Source organism: Ambystoma mexicanum, chromosome 1q (assembly GCF_040938575.1).
Source record: "Ambystoma mexicanum isolate Mex_15411 chromosome 1q, UKY_AmexF1_1, whole genome shotgun sequence".
NCBI lineage: Eukaryota > Metazoa > Chordata > Amphibia > Caudata > Ambystomatidae > Ambystoma > Ambystoma mexicanum.
The window spans coordinates 1,352,764,770-1,352,788,103 of record NC_090922.1 but is presented as its reverse complement, the minus strand read 5'-3'; the positions used below and the strand labels follow the sequence as shown (position 1 = coordinate 1,352,788,103).

At 47.6% G+C, this 23,334-nt stretch overlaps 1 protein-coding gene across 1 annotated transcript in view; it reads right to left on the bottom strand.

The window, feature by feature from the left end:
* The window catches only part of FAF1 (Fas associated factor 1), a 2,829,503-nt gene that overhangs the window by 1,483,026 nt on the left and 1,323,143 nt on the right, over nt 1-23,334 (bottom strand). The window contains exon 12 of the mRNA XM_069642220.1: nt 16,450-16,531. Within this exon, the coding sequence (XP_069498321.1) occupies nt 16,450-16,531 (82 nt within the window). The remainder of the gene's footprint in view (nt 1-16,449; nt 16,532-23,334) is intronic.

Here is a 23,334-nt window from a genome sequence, read left to right as displayed (position 1 = left end):
ACCAGAATAGATTACATATTCATGGGTAGAGTCCTCCTGTCGCAGATCGAGTCAGCGCAATATCTGGGCAGGTCGATTTCAGACCACTCGCCGTTGATTATGACCTGGACGGTGCTAGGCCCCAGGCCAAGTATTCCATTATGGCGCATGCCCACAGAAGCGCTCACAGACCAGGCCTTCAGAGAGGACCACAGATATAAACTAAAGGAGTATGGGGCACGGTATGGGAAGCACTGAAAGTAGTACGAGGAGAGGTATTAGCTGGTGCAGGGGGTATCAGGTAAACGCTAAGGGCGGAATTGGAGAAGTGGGAGGAGGAAATCAAGCAGATGAAGGCTAACACCCAGGGGACCAGGGAAGAGGCGGCAAAATTGGGGGAAGCGAGGCACAATTGCCAGGATGCTAGGCGGAGGCTTTCCAAGTTTGACTACATAGCAAGAAACACCAAAACACATATGGAGGGGGACAAACCGGGCAGGCTATTGTAATGGCTGTGTAGTAGGGAACATCCGAGACACTTAATAGCACTCAAGGATGAGGGCACTACCCATAGGACACAGCAGTCGATTAATGACACTGTTGCAACATTTATTTCCCACTTTTATGCCCATGACAGTTTAATGCCACAGCAAGACATACTGGGCACATTGGAAGAGATAGGGCTGCCCAAATTTGGCAAAACACAACATGGGGCACTAGATAGGGACATCTCTGCTGAAGTCTTGAGTGAGGCGATTAGATCCCTAACCACTGCAAGACCCCTGGAAGAGACGGGCTCCTCCCAGAGTTTTACAAAGCATATGAGTCGACCCTGACCCCAATGCTTCATGAGGTGTTCAAGGAAGCGTACGAAGTGGAGGCACTGCCGAAAAGTATGAGGGAGACACTGGTAGTTCCAATACCCAAACCGGGTAAGCCCACAGACGATTGCGACTCATATCACCCACTGGCGATGCTAAATTTTGATGCCAAAATATTAACTACTATACTGGCCAAACGGCTATCCAGGGTGGTGGGCGGGCTGGTGCACGGGACTAGAATGGCTTTATAACGGGCCACAAGACAACGGTAAACCTGCAAGACTGCAACATGTAATAGCACAAACGGCGGAAGTGAGGGGGCACTTTGCGATACTATCTTTGGACGCTATCAAAGCGTTCGATTCCCTATACTAGGAGTGGCTACTTGCAGTGCTAAGAGACTGAGTTTGGGGAAAGATTTGTTAGATGGTACTGTACACCACATCAATAGCAAGCGTGAAATCTGGGAGAACCGTCTCATCGGCCTGGGAAATCAGAAGAGGCACCAGGCAGGGATGCCCATTATCACCCATGCTGTTGTTACACTCACCTGATATCCCCGGGGGCGTCTGGAAGGCTCTGAGATCTGGAACCCTGGATGCGTAGATGCCCAGTGCTGAATAATTAATCTGCAATTACAGAAGGCAGGATTTGTGATAACTGTCTCTAATGGGTAAGTCTCCCACCTCCCTCTGACCGATTCCCTTCCCACTGGGTTCTTTTCTCACCTTAGTTATTTGTAGGGTGAGCTATGCGTCCTGCGTTTCTTATGCAGGGGCGCTTGACGTTTGTTGGCGAGCTGCCCGAGTTGCTTCACTGGTGCAGTACGCCTGCTGTGACCCCGAATCTGCTTGTAGGCAGGTAGGTTTGTTAATTGTAAGTCTTTGTTCTGTTTATGGTGGGAATTCGTTAATGTCTTTATCTCCTTTTCAGGGGTGAAGGTCTTGACGCTGGCGTGCCGGATGGAGAGGCACGTTTCTAGGTAAGAGAAAGAGCGAAGCGCTGCGCCTTTATTGTCTTTTAAAGCTAACCCGTGTTTCCTTCTTCTTCTCCTCACAGGCCACTGTGGTGCTGAGCGTGGATGAGAGCGTGATGAAAAACAGGCCCCCGGGATCAGTTAAGGTAAATACAGCGCTGGGCGGTTGTTTAATATTGAAAGCGAACCTGAATATGTCTCTTTTCCTTTGCAGATGTTGCTGTGGTGCTCTGGATGGAAGCGTGGTGTAGCGCGATGGAATTCAATGTTTTTTGAAGCGCGCATTCTAATATTGTTTTTCCCTTTCTTGTTATTGAAGTTCACAATGTTCGAACAGCATCTGTGGAAGCGGTTCGCCGAAGTCCTTAAACTAGTACTCACAGGTGAGTGATGTTTCTTCTCTGGGTTTCCACAGATGGCAGCCCAGTTGAGATGCTGAGTGCTGGATGGTGTTTTCTCAGGTAAAACAGAATAATCTTGGTCTTGTAGGATTAGAGGAAGATGCTGAAGACCAAGAGCTGGAGACGGTGAGTGTCACGCTACAGGTTGCAGAATAACTCGAAGCGTGTTCTGCAGTCAGGGTGTGATTTATATAGCCCAGGTAAAGTAGTACCAGGGAAAGTAGTTCCAGGCCTGCCACACCCAAAACACTAGACCGCATGGCTTGGTTCTTAGAACTAGACTGTGTGGGTGCTTCCATGTTGGATTTAAAGGCCCATGTACATACATGGGACCTAGTTTGAACAGCCCTTCCTTCCTACATAGGAGCCTGGTGACAAAGGCGCCAGGACTGGCTCTAGGATCCCTTTTGCAGTGGTTTTAAGGCCCTCAGGGTTCTGGTGGGAGCCTGCTTGTGGCACAACTTGTACCCCCTCACAGTGGTCATGACACATAGATCACATTTCTATGTCATGGAATACTAATCACTTTGATTATGTTGGTTTGGTGATAAGATACATTAATTTTATTGTAAATCTTAATAAAACAAATCTCTAAACTTAATGAATTAGCTGATAAAAGGTCACTGTTTCATTTTTATTCCCATTTTTCTGTACCCTTACCCATAATACCAATTGTATTACCTTGCTTTTTTCTTTAAGAAAATAGATACAATTTCTGCAAAATTCCTGTGGAGAAACACATGTCTACCTGTTACTATGAACAAACCTAGACTAAAATCCAAAGGTGGGGTTACCTTTTCTAACTTTCAGTTCCACCATATATCTTTTGCACCAAGGCATTTTTAGACATCTCATATCCTAAAAATAAAAGGCAATTCTCCATCCTGGTGTGAACTAGTTTAGTATCAGACTTCCTAAAAGGTACTAATAGGCCTCATACTAAATAATATTTGGTTCCTTTATGTATCAAACGTGCATGGGATACCTTCTTAATTATTATTGGTGTGCTTGTTACCCAATCTAATACTAATATATGTTTAGCAAGAAAAACTAAATTACAAAGAGATCACTGAAGTGGGTGGGACTCCTGGCTTACCAAAGGTATTCTATTTGTACAACAATTATTTCATGATCCATCTCCCATTCCTTTTACGATACTGAAAGCACAATATCAACTCAATGACAACTATTTGCATATCTAAATCTTATTAATATAATAGCAGATTGTGGCCTATACCCTTCTTCCAAACATATTCTTGGCCACATTTCTCTACCACTAAAATCTACATTTCATGTTCTCCCAACATTGGATAATATACTGATCAACTCCATCGGTACCTCAGATTTAAATTATATTGAATCTCCGATTTTGTCTAATCTATTTATCTGCACACATTTTTACAAAACACTAGAATGTTACACACAAGTCTTAATGTTCGTGAATGATTGAATCTACTGTGTGATACTCCTAAAATGTAATCTTGTACAGCAAAACATTGACACCCGTCAATCAAATATGAATGAAAATTGTCTCCTTTCATAGTATTTCTTTATTCTAACTAACTATGATATGGTTCCAATTCTAATGTTCCTAACGATCCATGAATTCACTTGTTATCCCTTTGCAGAACTCAAGATTTATACCCCCTTTCCTTTTGTGTCGGTTTTCTTTCCTACTGTCGACTCAGTTATGAAGGATCTAATTATATTGTATCAATTTATTCTTAAAGCACACATTTTACTGTCTTTTAAATCTGGTGCTTTTTATTTACTATATGGAACAAGTTACTTACCTGTAACTGTTGTTCTCCAGCATGGGTCTGGCATGGATTCACATGCTCATGAATATTCCCCGTCGTCAGGCTGGGAATCCTCGGTAAAGAAAAAACCAGTATCAGTTTCGTTTCTGATCTGTCTTTCGTAGTAATAACCAATCACTGGTCTCTGCGTCATACTGACCACAGCCAATGACTGCCCTCTACCTAAGCACCGCCTCTGGCAGCCGGGTCCGCGCATTTAAGGGCAGCGCTTAAGGGCTCCTTCCTGTCTTTTCCCTGTGACCTCCACCGAGAAGGATGTCCCCCCCTGTCCACCGTGGGACCCGGAATTGCTGCCACTACATCTCCTGCAGCATCGGACAAGGCCATGCCAAGATGGCCACCGAGCTTCCTTCTTTGTCTGCACCATCCTCGGTGTTTGGAGGCACGTCCTTGTTTCCTGCCTGCTGATTGGCCCCTGCCCTCATCAAATGCAGAGACCCGGCCTAGCCGTGAGGCGAAGCCGGGTCCGCTCATTTAAGGGCAGCGCTTAAGGGCTCCTTCCTGTCTTTTCCATGGACTTTACCTATGGACCTGCCTGCAGCCTACCCTCCTGGTTCACCCAGCGTTCAGTACAACACCTTAATGCAGGGTCACGGCGCAAAGGTAAGGTGTGCACGCACCTCTGCTTGCTCCCCCTCGTTCCATGTCTACATTCCCTTCCTGATTCTACCACTTACACAGCACCCTGGTGAACTTGACTTTGCAGCTTTCTCTTGCTGCACCAACGTGACACTTTCAATGCCCCCCACCTCCAGTTGACTCCTGCTTCAGCCTCTGCATTTAAGGGCAAATCCAAACCCTCTGTGCCACAACAAATATTCTCGATCTTGGCACTTGTATTTTTGGCACGCCACCTTCTTTCTGGAACTGATCATCTACAGTCTCAAATTCCACCTCAGTAGAATCTTGTAAATCAACACTGTTAATACCGCTTTTAGTTGTCTATGCACTATTTTCCATACCGCACACCTGCCCTGCATGGCTTTGGGGGATTTAACCGTACTTCATTCATGTTTCACTCTTCCTCTAATCAAACGCACTGTAAATGTTCGGTCCATTATCTATGCAAGTTTCCTGTGTTTGCATTCACTGCTTTAACTTACCTTGATTCCTACTTCTGTATAATTGTGCATTGTACACCTGTTCTGACCCACCTACTGCTCCCCCCCCTCTTTCGCCTTTTGCCTCATTCCCTCTCCCCTCTGGTCATCTCCCTCCCGTTCTCATCTCCATCCTTTAATGTTAATTGTATGTCCACGTCGTGCCCCTGCCTCCAGACCTTCATGACCTTTCACCCCCTGCTCTGCGCTGACCCTACTCACGCTCTTGAGGTGCCCACCCTGTTCTATGCGCTGGGTACCACAAACCCACCCTCTTCTACTTCCCACCCCTCTTCCTACTCTCACTTCCTGCATCTCCCCCTCCTCTGATGACCTAGACTCTCCCTCGAGGTCTTCCCCTCCTAGCACTTACACCTATCACCTGTTCCATGACCGATGATAGTAGCTTGTCTGTCTCCCCTCCTCCCCCTTTATTCTCCTCTCCCCCTCCCCTGCTTTAATTTTTCCCGATGAATTTGCTCAGCAGTTGTTCTGTTCCTCCTCACCCCTCTATCCCTCAGCCCCCCCCTTCCCAACCCTCCTCTTGTATTCCACCTGCACTGCGTAAATTGTCGTCTGACATAGTAATGTTACTGCTTGCTTTGTTTTCCTTCCCCCTTACCTCCTACCTTACTTGTTATTTTGCACTTGCACTATCAGAAATGTCGTCAGGCCTATTACGATAGTTTTTTTCACATTCTGTATTGTTTCAAGGACTTTTTACTGAATGTACTGTATTTTCCTTTGCTCCCTCCCTCCTTGAAGCGCTTTGAAACACTTCTGTGTATAGGCGCTATATAAATAAACAATCATATCATATCATATCTTCAGATTTGGAAGCACGTGAAGTGGCAGTATGACCAAGTGAAGAGCCGCAGAGGGGTAGGCGGGAGGGTTCGCATGTGAATCCATGCCAGACCCATGCTGGAGAACAACAGTTACAGGTAAGTAACTTGTTCCTTCTCCACCATGGGGTCTGGCATGGATTCACATGCTCATGAATAAAGAATACATAGCAGTACACACATGCACAACCACGGGAGGTGGCAAAGGCTCAACATTAATCATCACATCAAACTCAACATTAAGCATCTTACCTCCTCACCAGGCTCACCTCAGGCGAACAGGTTGCGCAGCACTGCTTGGCCGACCCTGGACTCCTCCCTGGAATCCCGATCGACGCAGTAGAATTTCGTGAAGGTGTGCGTCGACCTCCACGTAGCAGCCCTGCATATGTCCAGCAGGGGCACACCAGAAAGGAACACCGTGGTGGCTGCGATCGCTCTGGTGGAATGGGCTCTCGGACGGCCAGGCAGCGGTCGGTTTGCCAACCGATGACAGTACATGATACAGCCGGAGAGCCATCTGGAAATGGAAGCCTTCGAGAGATCCTTCCCCTGAATGACAGGTCCAAAATTCACAAAGAGTTGTGACGTCTTCCGAAGACACTTCGTGCAGTCCACGTAGAATTTCAACGCTCTAGCCACATCCAGTGAGTGCAAAGTCCTCTCAGCCGGCGACGAAGGCGACGGGAAGAACACAGGCAACACCAAGGGTTCGTTGAGATGGAAGTCCGACGGTACCTTGGGCATGAAGGAGGGGTGCGTCCTGAGCACTACCCTCGTGTCGTGAAAAGTCAAGTACGGGGCCTTGCAGGAAAGGGCCTGGATCTCTCCCACCCGTCGTGCGGAGGTGATGGCCACAAGAAACGCTGTTTTCCACGACAGAAACTTCAACGGGGCCGAGTGCAGAGGCTCGAATGGAGGTCCCATGAGCTTGGTCAGCACCACGTTGAGCTCCCACGCCGGAGCCGGAGCCTTGACCGGCGGGAACGATCTGAACAGTCCCTTCATGAACTCTTTCACCAGACGATGAGACCACAGGGACGTCCGGCCCGTGGTTCTGGTGTATCGGGAGATCGCAGCAAGATGAATCTTGATGGACGCGTGTGCCAGTCCAGCTTTGGCCAGCGTCAGCAGGTACGGCAGTACCTGGGGAGCCGTAATCCGTAGAGGGTTAATCTTCTGTGCGTGGCACCAGACAGAGAACCTCTTCCATTTGTGTCCGTAGAGTCGAGGACGCCCTGGCCTTTGCAAGAACCTCTCTGCAGTCGGCCGGTATGTCGTATCCTCCAAACTCGCGCTGCAGGAGCCAGGCCTGCAAGTTCAGCGATTTCGGGTCGTGGTGGAGGATGGCGCCTCCTTCCCTGGAGAGTAGATCCGCGTCCACCGGCAGCTTGATTGGCGGGGACGCTGACAAGTCCAGAAGGTCCGGGAACCATATCTGCCTCGGCCACGCAGGTGCGACGAGGATCATCCTGCACCGTGACCTCTTGAGCTGGTTGACGAGCCGGATTAGCAGTGGCAAAGGAGGGAACGCGTAGAGGAACAGGCCCTCCCAGGGGAACGAGAAAGCATCGCCCATGCTCCTCGCCTGGGGAAACCTGCTGGCGAACCTCCGGCACTTGGAGTTCGTCGCCGTCGCGAACAGGTCGATCTGGGGTGTGCCCCACCGTCGGAAGAGGCGATCCACTAGATCCTGCCATAGTTCCCACTCGTGGCACGAGCGCAGCTCCCTGCTGAGTGAGTCGGCGATGGTGTTTTTTATCCCTGCCAGATGAAACGGCACCAGAAACATCCTTTGGGCGACGACCCAATGCCACAGGTCCTGCGCCTCCTTGGACAGTGCTGGGGACCTGGTTCCGCCCTGTTTCCTGATGTAAATCATGGTGGTGGTGTTGTCGGTGAAGATCCTCACCACCTTGCCCTTGAGGGACTGAAGGAAGGACCTGAGGGCCCAGAACACTGCACGGAGCTCCAGGACGTTGATATGGAGGGACTTCTCCGTCGGGAGCCAAAGGCCTCTCGCGTGCAGACCTTCGGTGTGCGCTCCCCACCCTTCCAGGGAGGCATCCGTGGTCACTGTCTCCTGGTGGTCTGGAAGTCCATGCCCGCCGTCAGATACGCGCGGGTGCCCCACCACCGGACCGCTCGGCGGAAACTCTCGTCGAGTGTGATCCTCTCCTCGAAGCCGTCCGTCGTTTGGATCCAGCGCGCGTCCAGGAACTCCTGTAACGGGCGCATCCGGAGCCTGCACATGGGAATGAGGTAGATGCAAGAAGACATCATTCCGAGGAGGGACTTGATGGACCTCACCTTGGCCGCGTCGGAAACCAACATCCGCTGTACCTTGCCCAGGATGGACCTGGTCCTTTCCTCCGACGGGGAGGCCAGAAGGGACACTGTGTCGAGCTTCGCTCCCAGAAACAGTGCGTCTTGCGCGGGTACCAGGTGGGACTTGGCGTAGTTCACGGAGAATCCCAGGTCCGTGAGAAGTTGGACGGTCCTTGCCGTGTGCTCCACGGCGAGCTCCCTCGTCTTGGCTCGGATGAGCCAGTCGTCCAGGTAGGGGAAGACGTGGATCCCCTCGCGGCGCAGCTGCGCCGCCACCGGTGCAAGGCACTTGGTGAATACCCTGGGTGCCGACCGTAATCCGAAGGGGAGGGCTTTGAACTGGTAGTGACGCCCTTGGACCACAAACCTGAGGAATTTTCGGTGCCCCTTTAGGATGGGAATATGGAAGCAGGCATCCTCCAAATCCAACGACGACAGGAAGTCTCCTCCTCCAGCTGACCCAGGACGTGCTGGAGGGTGACCATCCGGAACTTCTGCGCCTTGATGAACTTGTTCAGACGTCGCAGGTCTAGGATGGGGCGCCATCCTCCCGTCTTCTTCTTCACGAGGAAGTATCTCGAGTAAACTCCGGAGCCCCGAAGCCTCTTTGGGACGAGTTCGATGGCGCCCTTCCTGAGCATCGCCTTTACCTCCTGGAGAAGCTGAGGGACGTGAAGCTCTTTCCTGGCCACGGGGGGGGACGCGCGGGCACCTTCTTTGAAACTCGAGCGCGTGGCCCCGGGCTAAGGCGTCCAGCACCCAACGGTCAGTGGAGATGGACTCCCACACGCTGACGAAGCTCGCCAGCCGGCCTCCCACCGGGGTGCTTCGGTGGGGGCCCGACCCCACGGCCGGTTCAATCCTGTTACGACGAGGCTTTGCCGCCTTGACCTCCTTGGCGACGACGGCGGGGTCCGCCAGACTTGCCTCGTCCTCTGTAGGCCTCCTGAGACGACGAGCGGGCCGCTTGACGGTAGGTGGAGTAACCGCCGCCGGAACCTTTGGAGGCGCCCTTGCCTCCGCCGCTCCGAAAGGGCGGCCGTCGTTGCTGTGGAACCCCAAGGGCCCGGGCCGTCTCAGTGTCCACTTTAATGGCCTGAAGGGAATCGTCCACTGTTTTCCCAAACAGGTTGTTCCCATCGAACGGCATGTCCAGGACTCTGGTCTGTACGTCTTAACGGAAGTCCGTAGCCTTGAGCCATCCACGCCGCCTAAGGCACACGCCGTTGCCCAACTGGCGAAACCCAGTGTCGGCGATGTCCGTCGCAATAGTGATGGCGTGGTCCGACGCCACCTCACCTTCCTGTAGGATCTCCAGGGCATCCGCCCTCTTGTCGTCCGGTAGGAAGTCCAGCAGGGGAGCCAGTTTGTACCATAGCTCCCTGTCGTAGCGGGCCACGATAGCCAAGGCGTTGGCCGCTGCTTTAAACGTCGTCGCTGCAGACGAGATGACCCTGCGTCCCATAGCGTCCAATTTCTTTCCCTCGCCGTCCGGTGGGGAAGTCGATGTGGAGGCCGCACCCCCCCCCCGCTTTCTTCCTGGCCGCCGCGGAGACGACGGAGTCCGGGGTAGGCTTCACCCGGAGGCACAGGGGGGCCGCATCCGGGACCCGGTACTTCTTCTGGTACCGGTCTCTTCTAGCTGGCGTCGTGGAAGGGTTCTTGAGGAGGGCGAAAATGTCGTCCAGTAGAGGCACCGCGAGGACCGTCTTCCTCTTGGCCTCGCGCCGTTGATAAAGGAATCCTTCCTTTTTCTCCTCCTCAGGGCAGAGTTGGAAAAGCTCGGATGCCCTGGCGATCATGGAGTGGAACGATCCAATCTCGTCGGGCGGAGAAGCCCTGGTGGGAGGTGACGACGGTAGATCCTCGTCGTATACCTCGTCGTCCGTACCCGTTGCTACCGTGTCAGTCCCCGTATGATCCCCTCGGGTGGACGGGGAGGAGGGCTGGACGGGTCGCGACGGCTGAAAAGGAGGTGGAGGGTGAATCCTTCTTTTCTTGGGCGGGGGAACACCAGAAGGTCCCGGTTCAGGATCCCCCGACGGGAGAGGTTCCTCCGTCGGCAACGGTAGTCTCGTCCTTATCTCGGAGCATAAGGACTGTATAGCCAACAAAATGGCCGCCGAGTTGTCTTGCGGCGCTGGCAGAGGGGAATCCGACGGGCGATCAGGGGCCCCGTCGGCACCCTCAACAATGTCGTCGTCACCTGCGTCGGGATCCATCCCGACGGGCCGGTCTTCATCCACGCCAAGGCCGTGGCTTAAGACCTCGATCAGCTCTTCCTCCGAGGTTGAAGCCGAATCTACGACAACGCCCTGCCCCCCCCCTTTTTCTTCCCCACCGGGGATTTCACGGGGGTCCTATCGATGGGCACAAAAGAGGACTCCCTCCGAGGTGGCAGGGAGACTCTGAGCCCCGAGGTCGCCACCACTGGTGTAGCCTCCACAGGCTGAGCCAGGGCCGCCGCGACAGTATCGATAGAGGGCTTGGCCGGATGGATTAAGGCCTTCACCACCTTAGGTGCGCTCACCGCCTTATCCTTGAGGGGGGGGACACTGCCTCGCTCCCCCTCCGATGGGGCCTTCGAGCTCGACCGGGGCCTCTCCAGGAGCTTCGCCGGGTGCTCGCCCTTCCTCTTACCCGACCCAGAGCGTTGGCTCGTGGCTGAAGGTGCCGGGGAGGGTGCGCCCTGCCTGGCGCCCGTAGAACCTGACCGTTCGGCGCTCCCGGTGCCAGCGGACTCGCGGTGCTTGGCCTTGTGTTGGACCCCCGTCGCCGGGGCGTCCTCAAAGGTCTTAGAAGACTGCTCATATTTCTTCCTCTTCTTCTCGCCTGACGGGCTCTTCCCTTCCAGCCAGTTGGCGAGACGTTGATGGCGGTCCTTCATGGTCCGCTCCGACATATTGCCGCAAAACGCACAGTCCTTCTCCACGTGCGTCTTGTCCTCATGCAGGCAGTAGAGACAAAAGGAGTGTTCGTCCTCCTTAAAGACGTTCTGCAGCTGGCATCCAGGGCAGACCCTGAACAGCTTTCCGGGCGTCGAGCTTCCCTTCTCCTGGGCCATGTCCGGGCCTGAGAAGCTTCTGGAGTCCTCCAAAACGTAGCACGACGAAATCTTCACCCTTGAGGGGCGCAGACGAATCCGACACGGGTCCCCGTTGATCGGATGGAGAGTCGGTGGAGCTTGAGGCTCTTTTGACCGGAAAAAACGAAGTTTTTGAGAAAAAATGTGAAAAAATAGCACGAACGCTCGAGAGCAATAGCACGAGGATCCCAACACATGAACGTGCGGTAAAAATCTGAAGATGGCTGCCAGAGGCGGTGCTTAGGTAGAGGGCAGTCATTGGCTGTGGTCAGTATGACGCAGAGACCAGTGATTGGTTATTACTACAAAAGACAGATCAGAAACGAAACTGATACTGGTTTCTTTCTTTACCGAGGATTCCCAGTCTGACGACGGGGAATATTCATGAGCATGTGAATCCATGCCAGACCCCATGCTGGAGAAATGAACATTATGTTTATGTTTCATAGTTCTAGAAAGATCGACCAAAAAGCAAGAAACACTAAAATGATACCTTCAATCTTTTGAAATTGAGAAAGTCAAAAATGTCATGTACCTTGGCATAACGCTTGATAGTTCAAAGCAAGAATCTGCAATGCAAGACTCCCTTCTATTGAAAAATCAGGAAACTGACAACTCAAGGTATGGCCATCGACCGAAAATACGGATGTGTTTCAACTAGGGGTGTCACGGTATTAGTTTTATGACGGTACAATAACCTTCTTGCCAAATGACGGTATATCATGGTTATCGCGGTATAGCAGGTGGAGTTAACTAATCTTAACAAATATTTTCTAAAAGGTCATACATTGTCAGATTTATCATCACAAACAAAACCAGGCACCCAGGGACAGAATTGGGCTTTTCAATATACTTTCCACTGAAATGCCACCCCTTGCTTCCACCAAACACAAACACATGTGTGGAGAGGAGGAGGGGCGGGGGGGGAGCCCTGCTGCGACTGGCAAAGCAAACTGAATGGCTTTTCTTAAGTGGTCATTTAGGCTTCTAGCCCCCCCCACTGGCTACTGGTGAACATGTTGCCATTTTGATAACCTGCATGCCACAGATCAAGGGAGTCTGATGGTAGTATACGCTTGTGCGCATACACACGAACACGCACTCTCTCTTTACGTTACAGCCTTTAGTTTACTTGCGGGCCAATTGGTGTTCAGTAATCACGGACATGTTACACCTTGGTATGGCAGCAGGGAATACCCACAGAGATGAGTAAATTTCGCAGTGTGACTTATTATATGTAAATTCAATGATGGAACCAGGGAAATCCCCCATTGTCATATGTTTAGAAAACTTTATCCATTATAAATATATAAACCTCAAAGCCGCCAACCCAAAATAAACCCTTTTGCTTCTTGGCACTGTATTTATTCTTCCTATTGCTAACCTATTGATTTTGTGTCAGGCACGTGTGGTTTATGGAATGGCATTTAAAAATTGCTCCAACTGAAACTACTTGGCAGACGGCACATCCAACACTGCAAGACCAAGACTGCAAGACCAAGACTGCACAGCACTTGCTTACTGCAGTCTTTCCAAATCAGATTGAAAAGCACACTTAACGGTATGAACGGTATACCGGTATAAACAATGTGACGGTTATTATTGTTCAATTAAGTGGTTCACGGTATCTTTAACGGTATACCGTAATACCGTTACATCCCTAGTTTCAACCATACCGGCCATAAACTTATATAAAATTAAAGTTGTTCCTGCTATCATATGTGGAGCAGAGGCTATGCCCCAAATACCTAAAGGGCCTCATTACGAGTTTGGATGGCTGCCTCCAAAATTGTGTCCAGGTCTGGGTTCTGTGAATGAGGAATTACCGGGTCATTCCAACCTTGGAGGACCCGGTAATTCCTCATTCACAAAACCAATCTCCATTCCCATTTGAGCCCCCTTAGGGCTCAATGGGAATGGGGATGGAGCTAATAACAGGCCTGTTAATAACGGGCCCGTTATTAGCTCCTTGGTCCCCTTGCGGGACCCCCAAAGGATGTTTGGTCTGACCAGACGTTCTGTGCGGGTCCCGCAAGGGAAACTCGTAATAGGGCGGAATGGGTTTACCAGCACCATTACCGGTGCCGTTAAACCCATTCCGCCAACCTCGTAAGGAGGCCCAAAGACTTATGGCCAAAACTGGAGACGTATTACTGGAGGACAGCATTAGGCCTGCCAAAATCCACACTGGTGACATCTATCTGACGTGAATTGAGCATCCTCTCCCTACAAGTGTCCTTAAACTGTAGTTTTCTGATGCTCTTCAGGAAATGCTTGATGAAGGACAGCGCCTTATTATATCATCTGATTAACACCGAGATGGAAGGCCCAAATTGTAAAATGTCACAACACAGCCCTCCTTAACACCATTGTCTGTGGAGAAGAATTGGTTAAAAATCCAGTAAGGGTACTAAAAAAACGTAAAGAGCTGGATTCGATTGAGACTCTCGCCAAGGATGCAGAAAACAAACTGACAACCCACTTGCCTCCCAGCATCAGAAAATTGAATGAGTTACAGGGTTTCATCAGAAAATTCGCTAGTAGACCTGCTCGAAATGTACTTCTAAGAGCTAGGCTCAACCTTTTAGCCACTAATGAAATTAAGGCAATTAGAGGTCTTTCTTTAACAAACAACTGTAGACCTTTGCCAGACAGAATGAAAAGGAGTCCATCCGTCATCTTCTTTTGTCATGCTCCGGAACAATGAAAATCATGTCTAAATACATGAAACATTTCTCGTCAAACCTCTCAACAGTGGACAAAGACTGTTGGTGGTCCAGGATGATGAATGACAACAAGCCTACTTGGCTAAAAGCAATGTTTACAATTCTGCAAAACACAATGGCTGACCTGATAAATATTTCGGAGCAAACAAATTCAGAACTTAGAACTTAGATCTCGGATGTACCTACGTTTTAACAGGAATTATGAAACATTCTTTTTTTTTCTTTGACCAACTACCTCTAGGACCTGGTCTAAAACAAGAGACTACTGAGAGTAGATCAATTTGTAGACCAATTGTAAAAATCATTTTCTTTTGATTAATACAAATCAATAAAAAAAATGTATTGTTATGTATTGTATTCATTCAAAACTTTAATTATAAATATTAAATTTCAAAAACACCACCATATCTTATGTGTACCTCTTTCTAAAATATTTTCTCAGATAGTATCCCCCGTCAGCTTATTTGGTAGCAGCTGAAGTCTGCTTGGGGTTAAATTCATAACGATGGAATTTCCGGCAAAGGAGAAGTAGGGTATCCTTACATCAAGTATCTGCATCTTTTGGCTCTCTATAGGTTTAGCACTACAAGTCCCATCAGCCCTATCCATCATAGCTAATGATAAGGGATCCACAGAGTTGCAGTACAAAACATCTGGAGAGCCCCAGGTTGGAGAGACATGCCTTAGAGTATCAATCTTTGGTGAAAAACTTTTTACTTCATTGCTCAACCAATACCTGAGATTTAACGTATGTACATTATACAACAAAGGCGCAGGCTGGGTAGAAATCAGTGCTCAGTGAAACAATGATTTACAAGAGAGCTTTCAGTTATTCATAGCAGTTATCATTGCTCAAATCAACTGAAAACGTGGAAAACGTGCAGGTAGCCTAAAAAGTATTCTAGTTGTCTGAAGATCTACTGCTCTAATACTAGGCATGAGCAATGACAGCAATGTTGCCATACTCATAAACCTTTGTACCACAAAAAAATATTGCAATGTTGAGCTTCTCTTATATGGTAGTGTTAGCAATACTAAAGTAAAAGAGGCAAAAATGCATACAGGACAAATTAAATGGATGTGTCTGGTCACCCTTAAAATGTTGGGGGACATGTAAATAGGGTTATACAAGGACATTAGCACCAGGGTTCAAAATTGAGCTGGGAGCTATTTAGCTCCTGCTTGTAGCCTTGAAGAGCCCGGTTAGCTTGATACCAACAACTATAAGAAGCTACCAGGAGCAAAGTTTGGCTCCCCAGCAGATCCAATTCTGAACAAACAGACCTATATGAATTTAACTCTCTGCATTTGGGACAATGTGTAATTACACATTAGGTCACATCTATAAAACATTTAAAGCATATGGGTCCATAAATAATGGAAAGTTTTTTATGATCACATCTTATGTGGAAGTTAGATTTGGAGAATGCGATGCACTACCTCTGTATTCTCCATTAGTACCTCCTGGTTAGTGATTGATGCTGGATACACAGGAGCTGCTTTTAGATCCTACTAATGCAATCTTAATGTTGACCCTGTAGCTCTACTTAGTAAAATCATGGGTTTATGTCTCAAAGCTAATTGCACAGGAGTACAAAAATATTCTTCTTTGATCTTACTATCCCCAAGTTATCAGCACTTTATGACCTCATCCCTTCCAGATTGGACTGGGTACCACACATTTCTGTAATTATTAGCTATAGCCATCAATGAATCCTGAAGCCTGCAGCTTGTCTCCTTCAACACCTCAAAAGTGTCATCACTTCACTGTCTGCCAGCCTCTATGCACATCTAATTTAAATCCCTTAGCATACAGTAGCCAATGGCTCCTGCTGGAAACAAAGACCACCATTGCCTATCTCAAAGAGTCAACAATATGAGCACACCAGAAACCTCTGTTCCTCATTGAGTAGGCTTATAAATCTTACCCCAATGTATACAGAAGGCTCAGGCGGACATCTAACTCATGCTCTTAATTCAAATCAGGAATTATTCTTCTTAGCAGATCAGGTACATTTCGAACCATCACACAGTCCTAGGACCAACGAAGACCTAGCTGGACTAACAATTGTGAGACTATTGGTTCCTTATTCCACTTCTTGGGCACATCACCAAGATCGCACATCGATGGTGAATGCAGCACTCCAAAACGGATTTATAAAGACTAATAAAGCATGTCACTATGTCAAATAACCAGTTTTCTCCTGGACCAGCACAGCTTTAAAATGTTACTCTCCATAGATTAAAAACTGATAGTAAGCCAACTTTTATGCTGACATCCAATAAAAAAGAAATACTGGTTTATGACTATTTCCCAGTTAACAATTTTCTTCTGTTGAAAATGTATGATCATTAGACAGATACTTACATCTCTGGCTCTCCCAAAGAAGGCTTCCTGTAAAGCAGCTTCTAACGTTCCAATGAAGAACACGGGATGGCATTCACCATATCTGTTTAAAGAAGAATCTTCATAAGAAAATCAAGAACCAAAATAACAGCTTAACTACCTTTACAATAGTTTAAACCCATTAAAATATAGATGCAAGTGACTTCGGTACTCACATTGAATTCTTGTTGAACTGTAGGCCAATTTCATCAGGTTATAGCATATCAAAAGCAGAACTGATTAGATCTATGCAATCAATTTTAGGAAATCTGAATGTTTTCCCTCCTTTTTTAAGTACATTTTTACAATGTTCTTGTCAATTTAATTTCTTGGTTTATCTTTGGTATTCATTTCTCTTTATTATGAAGTGAATATAATTCCTGTTATGACCATGATACACTGGTTGGATTCTTTTTGAGCTAGTATGCTTTATCATGTAATTCATCATCATGTTTATTTTCGGATTTGCATAAAAAACAATCCATAAAAACAGTACAAAATACAAGGATATATGCCTATTATAATAGTAAAACATGCGATCATTAAAACCTCAACAAAGATGACTGCTAAAAAAGATTACAAATACAATTCATTAAATAGTGCATATAAACTCATTTCAGGGCATTATGCTCATCAGTCGTTTTGTGAGATAAAGTGCAGTTTTCAGATACATGTGGGGAGCCCACCCACAGAAAATAAGTTGGTGATATATAAGCAGTTTTCTGGCTTGTGAATAGGCAGAGCAAAAGAAAATCAGGTGTGCTAGGTCCTCGTATGAGGCTTCACATACTGAGCAAGCTCTATCTGCACCCTCCCCCTGCACAATGCTGCCAACCACAGCCCTCAGATGGATGCAGTTAAACATTGCCCTAGATACAAGGACACTATCCGCAGGGAATTCCTCCCAGAGCAGGTAGCGTTGGACACCCGGGGACATAATTGTCATCAACCCACGATTCCTTGGCTTAAAAATGTCTATGCTTTCTCTGTCCATACTCTCAAATATCACCTGGGCGGAGGGACCTTGGGTAGTGGAGGAAGGGTGCCTTTGGCTGAGGCATGGTACCCGCCTTTCCCTCGTCAAAATACAACCTACCTTCCCCCAACATTCATGGGTGGTTATTCTTCCACACTGACACATTCCCACTGTAGCCCATTCAAGTCCCTTCAAAACTGGGACGAGGAAGAGGCGACTAGGAGTAATGCACACTTCTACCTGTGAACACCTCTTTGGTACTGGGATGAGCAAGAGGACTGTAGAACACCATTCTAAAAGTCAGGCATGCCCCAGTGATGGAGGTAATTGTAGTCAGGCAAAGGGCTTGCACCTGCAGAGTGACCCACATGAAGGAAACTGCCTGGGAAGCCAGGGCACTATGAAGTCGGCTGGGGAGGAGGAGCAAATGAAAAGGACCCCAGCAGCTGCAGGAGAGCAGAAAGGACAGAGGCTGGAGAGAGCTGTGAGTCAAGAAACCTACAGAGCTCTGAGCCATGTGTCCCGAGCTGGAGCTGGGGTACACAGAAATCTCCACTACGCTGCAGGCGGCAGCAGGAACATGCGGTGCTCCCGATGTAACAGAGGAGAATGATCGAAAGCAGACAAGGATTATGTAATCACACGGAGGAGCTGCCACATACCGTTGAGTGAAAGGGAGAGTACTCGTACCGGGGCGCTTCAGGCGGCTTAATAAGTCCAAGCAAGTTGCCGAACAAATGAATGCACATAGTGAATGGGTCTGGAGACCAGGTGGACATTGAGCATCGAGAAAGTTGCCAAGTACTTGAACCAATATTGAATACTAAACTATAGAAATATTATGCACAATATATGAAAATACCACACAAGTGGAGAGAAAGTGACGTGTATGTTAGAATGGAATGAAAATAAGGAGAAATAATTTTTTTGAACAATGTGAAAGCACAAAGCCAAGTGAAAACCAGTAATGACAATTGGAGAAGCACTTGAAAGGCACATGAGAAACACTATTGGCTAGCGTGAAAGTAGGGTGGTGACAAGGAACACACCACGAGGGGAACTGTATGAAAGGCACGTGTCAACAGAGTCAAGAGGCTGAAGGAGAAAAAACAGGAGTATAGATGGACTAATGTCACAAGTACAGAAAGGAAACATTGTGGCAAAGTAGTCTACCAATGAGAATCGGAGAACATTATAAAGTGCCACAGGTTATCAGTTGCGTGACCTGTGATGGGTGGGCCATGTGGTCAGACAACTACACCTACATAGTAAACCCTACTTGGAGTGAGCCAAGGAAAATAAAGATATTGAGGTCAATTTGCCTCATCATTTTGAAAGTGAATAAAGAAAAGGAAAGCCAAGTGAATTGTTGGAAAGCCTGAAAGATTACCATTCCTACAGAAAGCTGAACTATGAATTGTATTGCACTTGGGGGAAGGAAACCATGAGGCTATTTTTGAATTGTGTTAAACTTGGGGAAGGGAACCCAGAGGTTGCTTGCAACTGTGTTGAACTTTTTTGTGGAAATGTTTGGAACCAAAGGAAGAAGGATAAATTAAGCCAGGATCTGGAAGAAGCTCATAACTTTACTTTGAACAGTTTCTTTGGTTGCTGACATCCCAACATATTGCATATATTTAGTTGTGAGGGCAAGCATAGGTTTTGGACTCACACACTTTTGAGTTGAACTTTATGACACAGTCTACTTAGTTTCTTTAGGTAGGGGAAATCACATCTTAGGATGGAGTAAGGCCTAACTTGCCCTATGCTGGCATTTGAGAAATAAAAGCTATATTTTAGAAAAGGGAATCTGTTGCCTGTGTCTTACTGCACACTTGGCAAGGAGGAATAGCATTTGTAAAGAAACTATTATACTATTTACAGGCATTAACCAGTGCCAATCCATAGGTCAACGCTCAAAAGAATCCAACCGGATGTCTTATACTTTGATTGGCAAAGACTTGCTCCACAGACTTTCAAGAACCACCTTGTATCTTGGCAGAGGGCGGTACAAGCCATCCCTGATATTAGACAATATTTTCAAGCCACCCAACGGAGAGTCATTATGGAGTGGGTTTACAGCTATGTGTAGAAAGGGTGGACAAAATTAGACGAGGATGTTGATGGCAAACCCCTAAAGTAAATGCCATGGCATCCTCACAGGGATAGACCCTTGGCCATGTCTAAGCTTCCCTCTCTGAAAATAACCATGCAGGTCTGGGATAGTACTGTTAGCAGATTGGGCCCATCTACATTCCCAGGCCCTTCCATACAGATTTTACACATGCATATAATGGGCATACATTCTCTCCTGGACGAGAGGAGGATGTGAATGTTTGGATCATATTTATTCACATAGTGAGACTGGTTCTTTTGTATCTTGCAAAGACACATTTGCCATTCAAGAAGGTGAGAGGATAAGAGATTTCCAGCTATATCATTGGGCTGAGCAAATGCCCAATAGATGACTAGGATCATCTGAAGAAAAATTTCTCCTAAAATACGTCAAGCCTAATTTGGAAGATGTATAATGTCGTACGGTAAGAGTGAACAATGGTCTGCCCTCATACACAAAAGACTGGCATAGAGAGCTGGGTATCAATTTAGCATAAGAGAAATGGGTGAAATTTTGGAAGGGAATTAAAGCCTTGACTAGTGGACAAAGCACCAATAAAAGATTTTAAACTGGTGAGACAAGATGGTATATGACCCCAGATAGGCTACAAAACATAAGCAAAGATAAAAACCGGTATATGCCGATGAGTTTACAGCATTGCAGGGACATATACGTCCAGTTGGTGGAGCCTCCCCAAGCTTGTCACTTACTGAAAAGATGCACTGAACAGCATAAAAATACTATAACAAGTCACCACCTACCACTGACAGCAGAGACAGGTCTACTTGAGCTAACTGACAACCTTTACTTACCACAGGCAGGCAACAAATCAAATTGCACTGACCAGGCTCTTAATTGCTAGAGTACAAATTGGGGATCGAACCACATTCCAAGATGAGATGATAGGCTAGTTAAAATGTGGTTATTGCTAATATATGGGAAAAAACATATATCATGAAAGTAAATCTAATTGAATTGTTCCTCAATTGGGGAGATGTCCGACATTAGGACATTTAGCATACCTCAGAGCTCTTGGACTTCTCGAAACCTCTTGACATGTTTAAGGCTGCAAGATAAGCAGTCCATTGTGTAATACTCTGTCATATGCTGCCAAATTGATATCACAGGACACATCATCGAATTCTCTTAGAACAGTTGTCAATTCGCAGAACTTTGACTTTCAATATGGAAAGAGCTGCTGCATATGATTGAAACACAAATATCGAAAATGAAGTACTTTGTTCCATGTCTGTTCCCGGGTGAGGGGATGATATGGTTGTGTCTCCTTTTATCCCTTTCCTGAAGTTGTCATTTTCTGCCTCTTTGTTATGTTTGAGCTTTCAATGTTACCTTCCATAATATGTAATACTGCTATTCATTTAAGCTTGATATCACATTGAAACCTTTGGCGAGGTATGTTAAATAATAATTCATTCAAAAAACATATGCGCTTACAAAAAATGGAAAATGCCTCCTGCTGATGGAAAACCTCAGGAAAACTCCAGGTATGAGTCCCTGAGGTCCAGGGCACAAAACTAGTCGTTCTTCTGAACAGATCCCAGGATCTGTCTCAGCAGGTATCGGGTGAAAATAACGGAAAAACAACGAAGTCCATAATGTCGAACAAGGGGAGCAGAGGTTGTGGGGTTGTCACCCGCTCCCCTTGTTCAGCATTATGAGCTTCAGGGATTTCAGGGGTGTCCCCTGCTTTCATGAGATTGAAAGCAGGGGACAAAGTACAAAAATAAAAACAAAATAAAAAAGAAGGAAGGACGCTGCAGTGCCAGCTCTGACCCCACCTTAGTTGGAGGGAACCAACGCCGCAGGGATTGATTGGAGTCGGCAGCACACACTGAAGTGTGCTGCCCAAAAAGGTAAATTGGGGGAAGGGGTAGGGGGATGCAGGTTGCAGGAGAAAGTGATCTATGTGATCACTGCGCAGTACAATTTTAAAATTAGTCTTTTTCGGATTCAGTATTTTCGAGCTACGCACTAATGGCGTAGATCCTCTCAGCATAACCATCTTAAACTTCTTGTTGAGGAGAACGATCTAGAATTGCCCACTGGCTAGTCTGATGCTTCTGGGGCACAGAACAGACGGGAAAAGAAATCCTGTCCCGCGAGGTCACAGGGAAGGGGCTTATAGAGCTCCAACAGAATCAGAGTGCATCCAATCTGGCTGAGGAACGAGGATGAAAAGAACCAGAAAAGTGGTAGCCTTTGGCGACTATGGAATGTCCACGGGTCTAAGATATGATCTGCCAGTGAGAGATGTGATGAGAGCCTGCAGCCAACTGGTGTTGGATGGTCCTGGCTCAAACAGGCATTGTTTCTTGGGATCTGCAGAGGCAGCAGACGATGATCCAGCAAAGACATTTTTGGAAGAGGTAACGTGGCTGCTCCTTCTATGGGCGCTGGGAGAGTTATCAGGGTTTCTGGTCTTGCTGTACTGGTAGCCACGAAATCCACCAACAGATCTCTGCCTAGCCTCCCTGGATTAAGATGATTATGGTAAGGGTTTACACTCAGTTTGTAGAGGCCCACAAGAGACTTGGTGGTTTGGGTCTAGGTCCTTCTCTTATTTGTAAATGGATGAAACAAATCCTGCCCGTTGAAAGGCAGGTCCAGTATCGTATCCTGAACCTCCTGGTGGACTTGGTTACATGCATCAAGACCACGCTGTCGGTGCCCAATGTCATCCCTCTTTTGGAGCTATCAATATGATGGTCAGAAGCTTCCAAAAAGGTCCTGAGCCATGGATTTAGCCCCCATCAGAATGGATTTAAATGCTTGCTGCCCCTCAGAATGGAGTTGCCAATGCTCGCTTCAAAGCTGTAGGTTAGCCGTGGCCAGAAGTGCATTAGCCTGCCAGAAGTGCATGGTAGCGTAGACCTTGAATCCATAAGTCACCACAAATATTTGAGATGAAGAAGCAGCACTGCCAGCCATCAAGGACTTTGCATAGAGGGATGTTGCAGGTACCACAGCTGAGTGAGTGCAGGTGTGTGCGCTGTGGACCAATTTCAAGCCTCGCTTTTGGTGGCTACACGTAGCTGGATTTCATCCACGCCTACACCAACACTTACTTTTGGATTGTAATTCTACTTTAAGATCTGATGGCCAGTTCATATTTTAATTTAAATTTGATTGAGCATTTGTTAGGCACTTATACAACTGAATAGTGCTTCAAAGTGCCACAAGGCTAAATGGGAAGGGAACAGGGGAGGAAGTACAACAAAAGAATATACAGTCATGGTCCTACAAGGCCATGTGACATTCAACCGTGCAAGTGCAGTGGGGACGGGGAAATGGGCAAGTGCTGGTGGACGCGTTGGGGGAGAAGTGCACGGGGAGCCAAGAGGGAGAGCCTTGGCCAAGTGCTAGTGCAGGCGACTCCCAAGGATGGGAACTGGAGCCGGCAGGCAGGGGCCAGCAAGGGCAGTGCAGTAGGGAGGGGTGCTGGCATTGACTGGGAAGAGGGCCTAGGAGCCTGTGTGATTCATGAGGATAAGGCCACCAGTCACAGCAGCGTTGGGATGATTAGTAGGGAAGGGAAAGAGGTAGAGAACTGCAGAGTTTCGAGCAATTTCTGGAAGTTGAGGAGGTCCAGCTCAAGTTAGAGGGGCAGGAAGGCTGTTCCAAAAGGAGGCGCCAGCCAAAGAGAGAGACACCCCTCCACCCCCAATCTCTGCTTGGAGCGTAGGGCTCTAGCAGGAGAGTATTTAGGGAGGGTATGTTGGAGATAGTGTGGGGATCGATCTCTCAGGTGACCAGG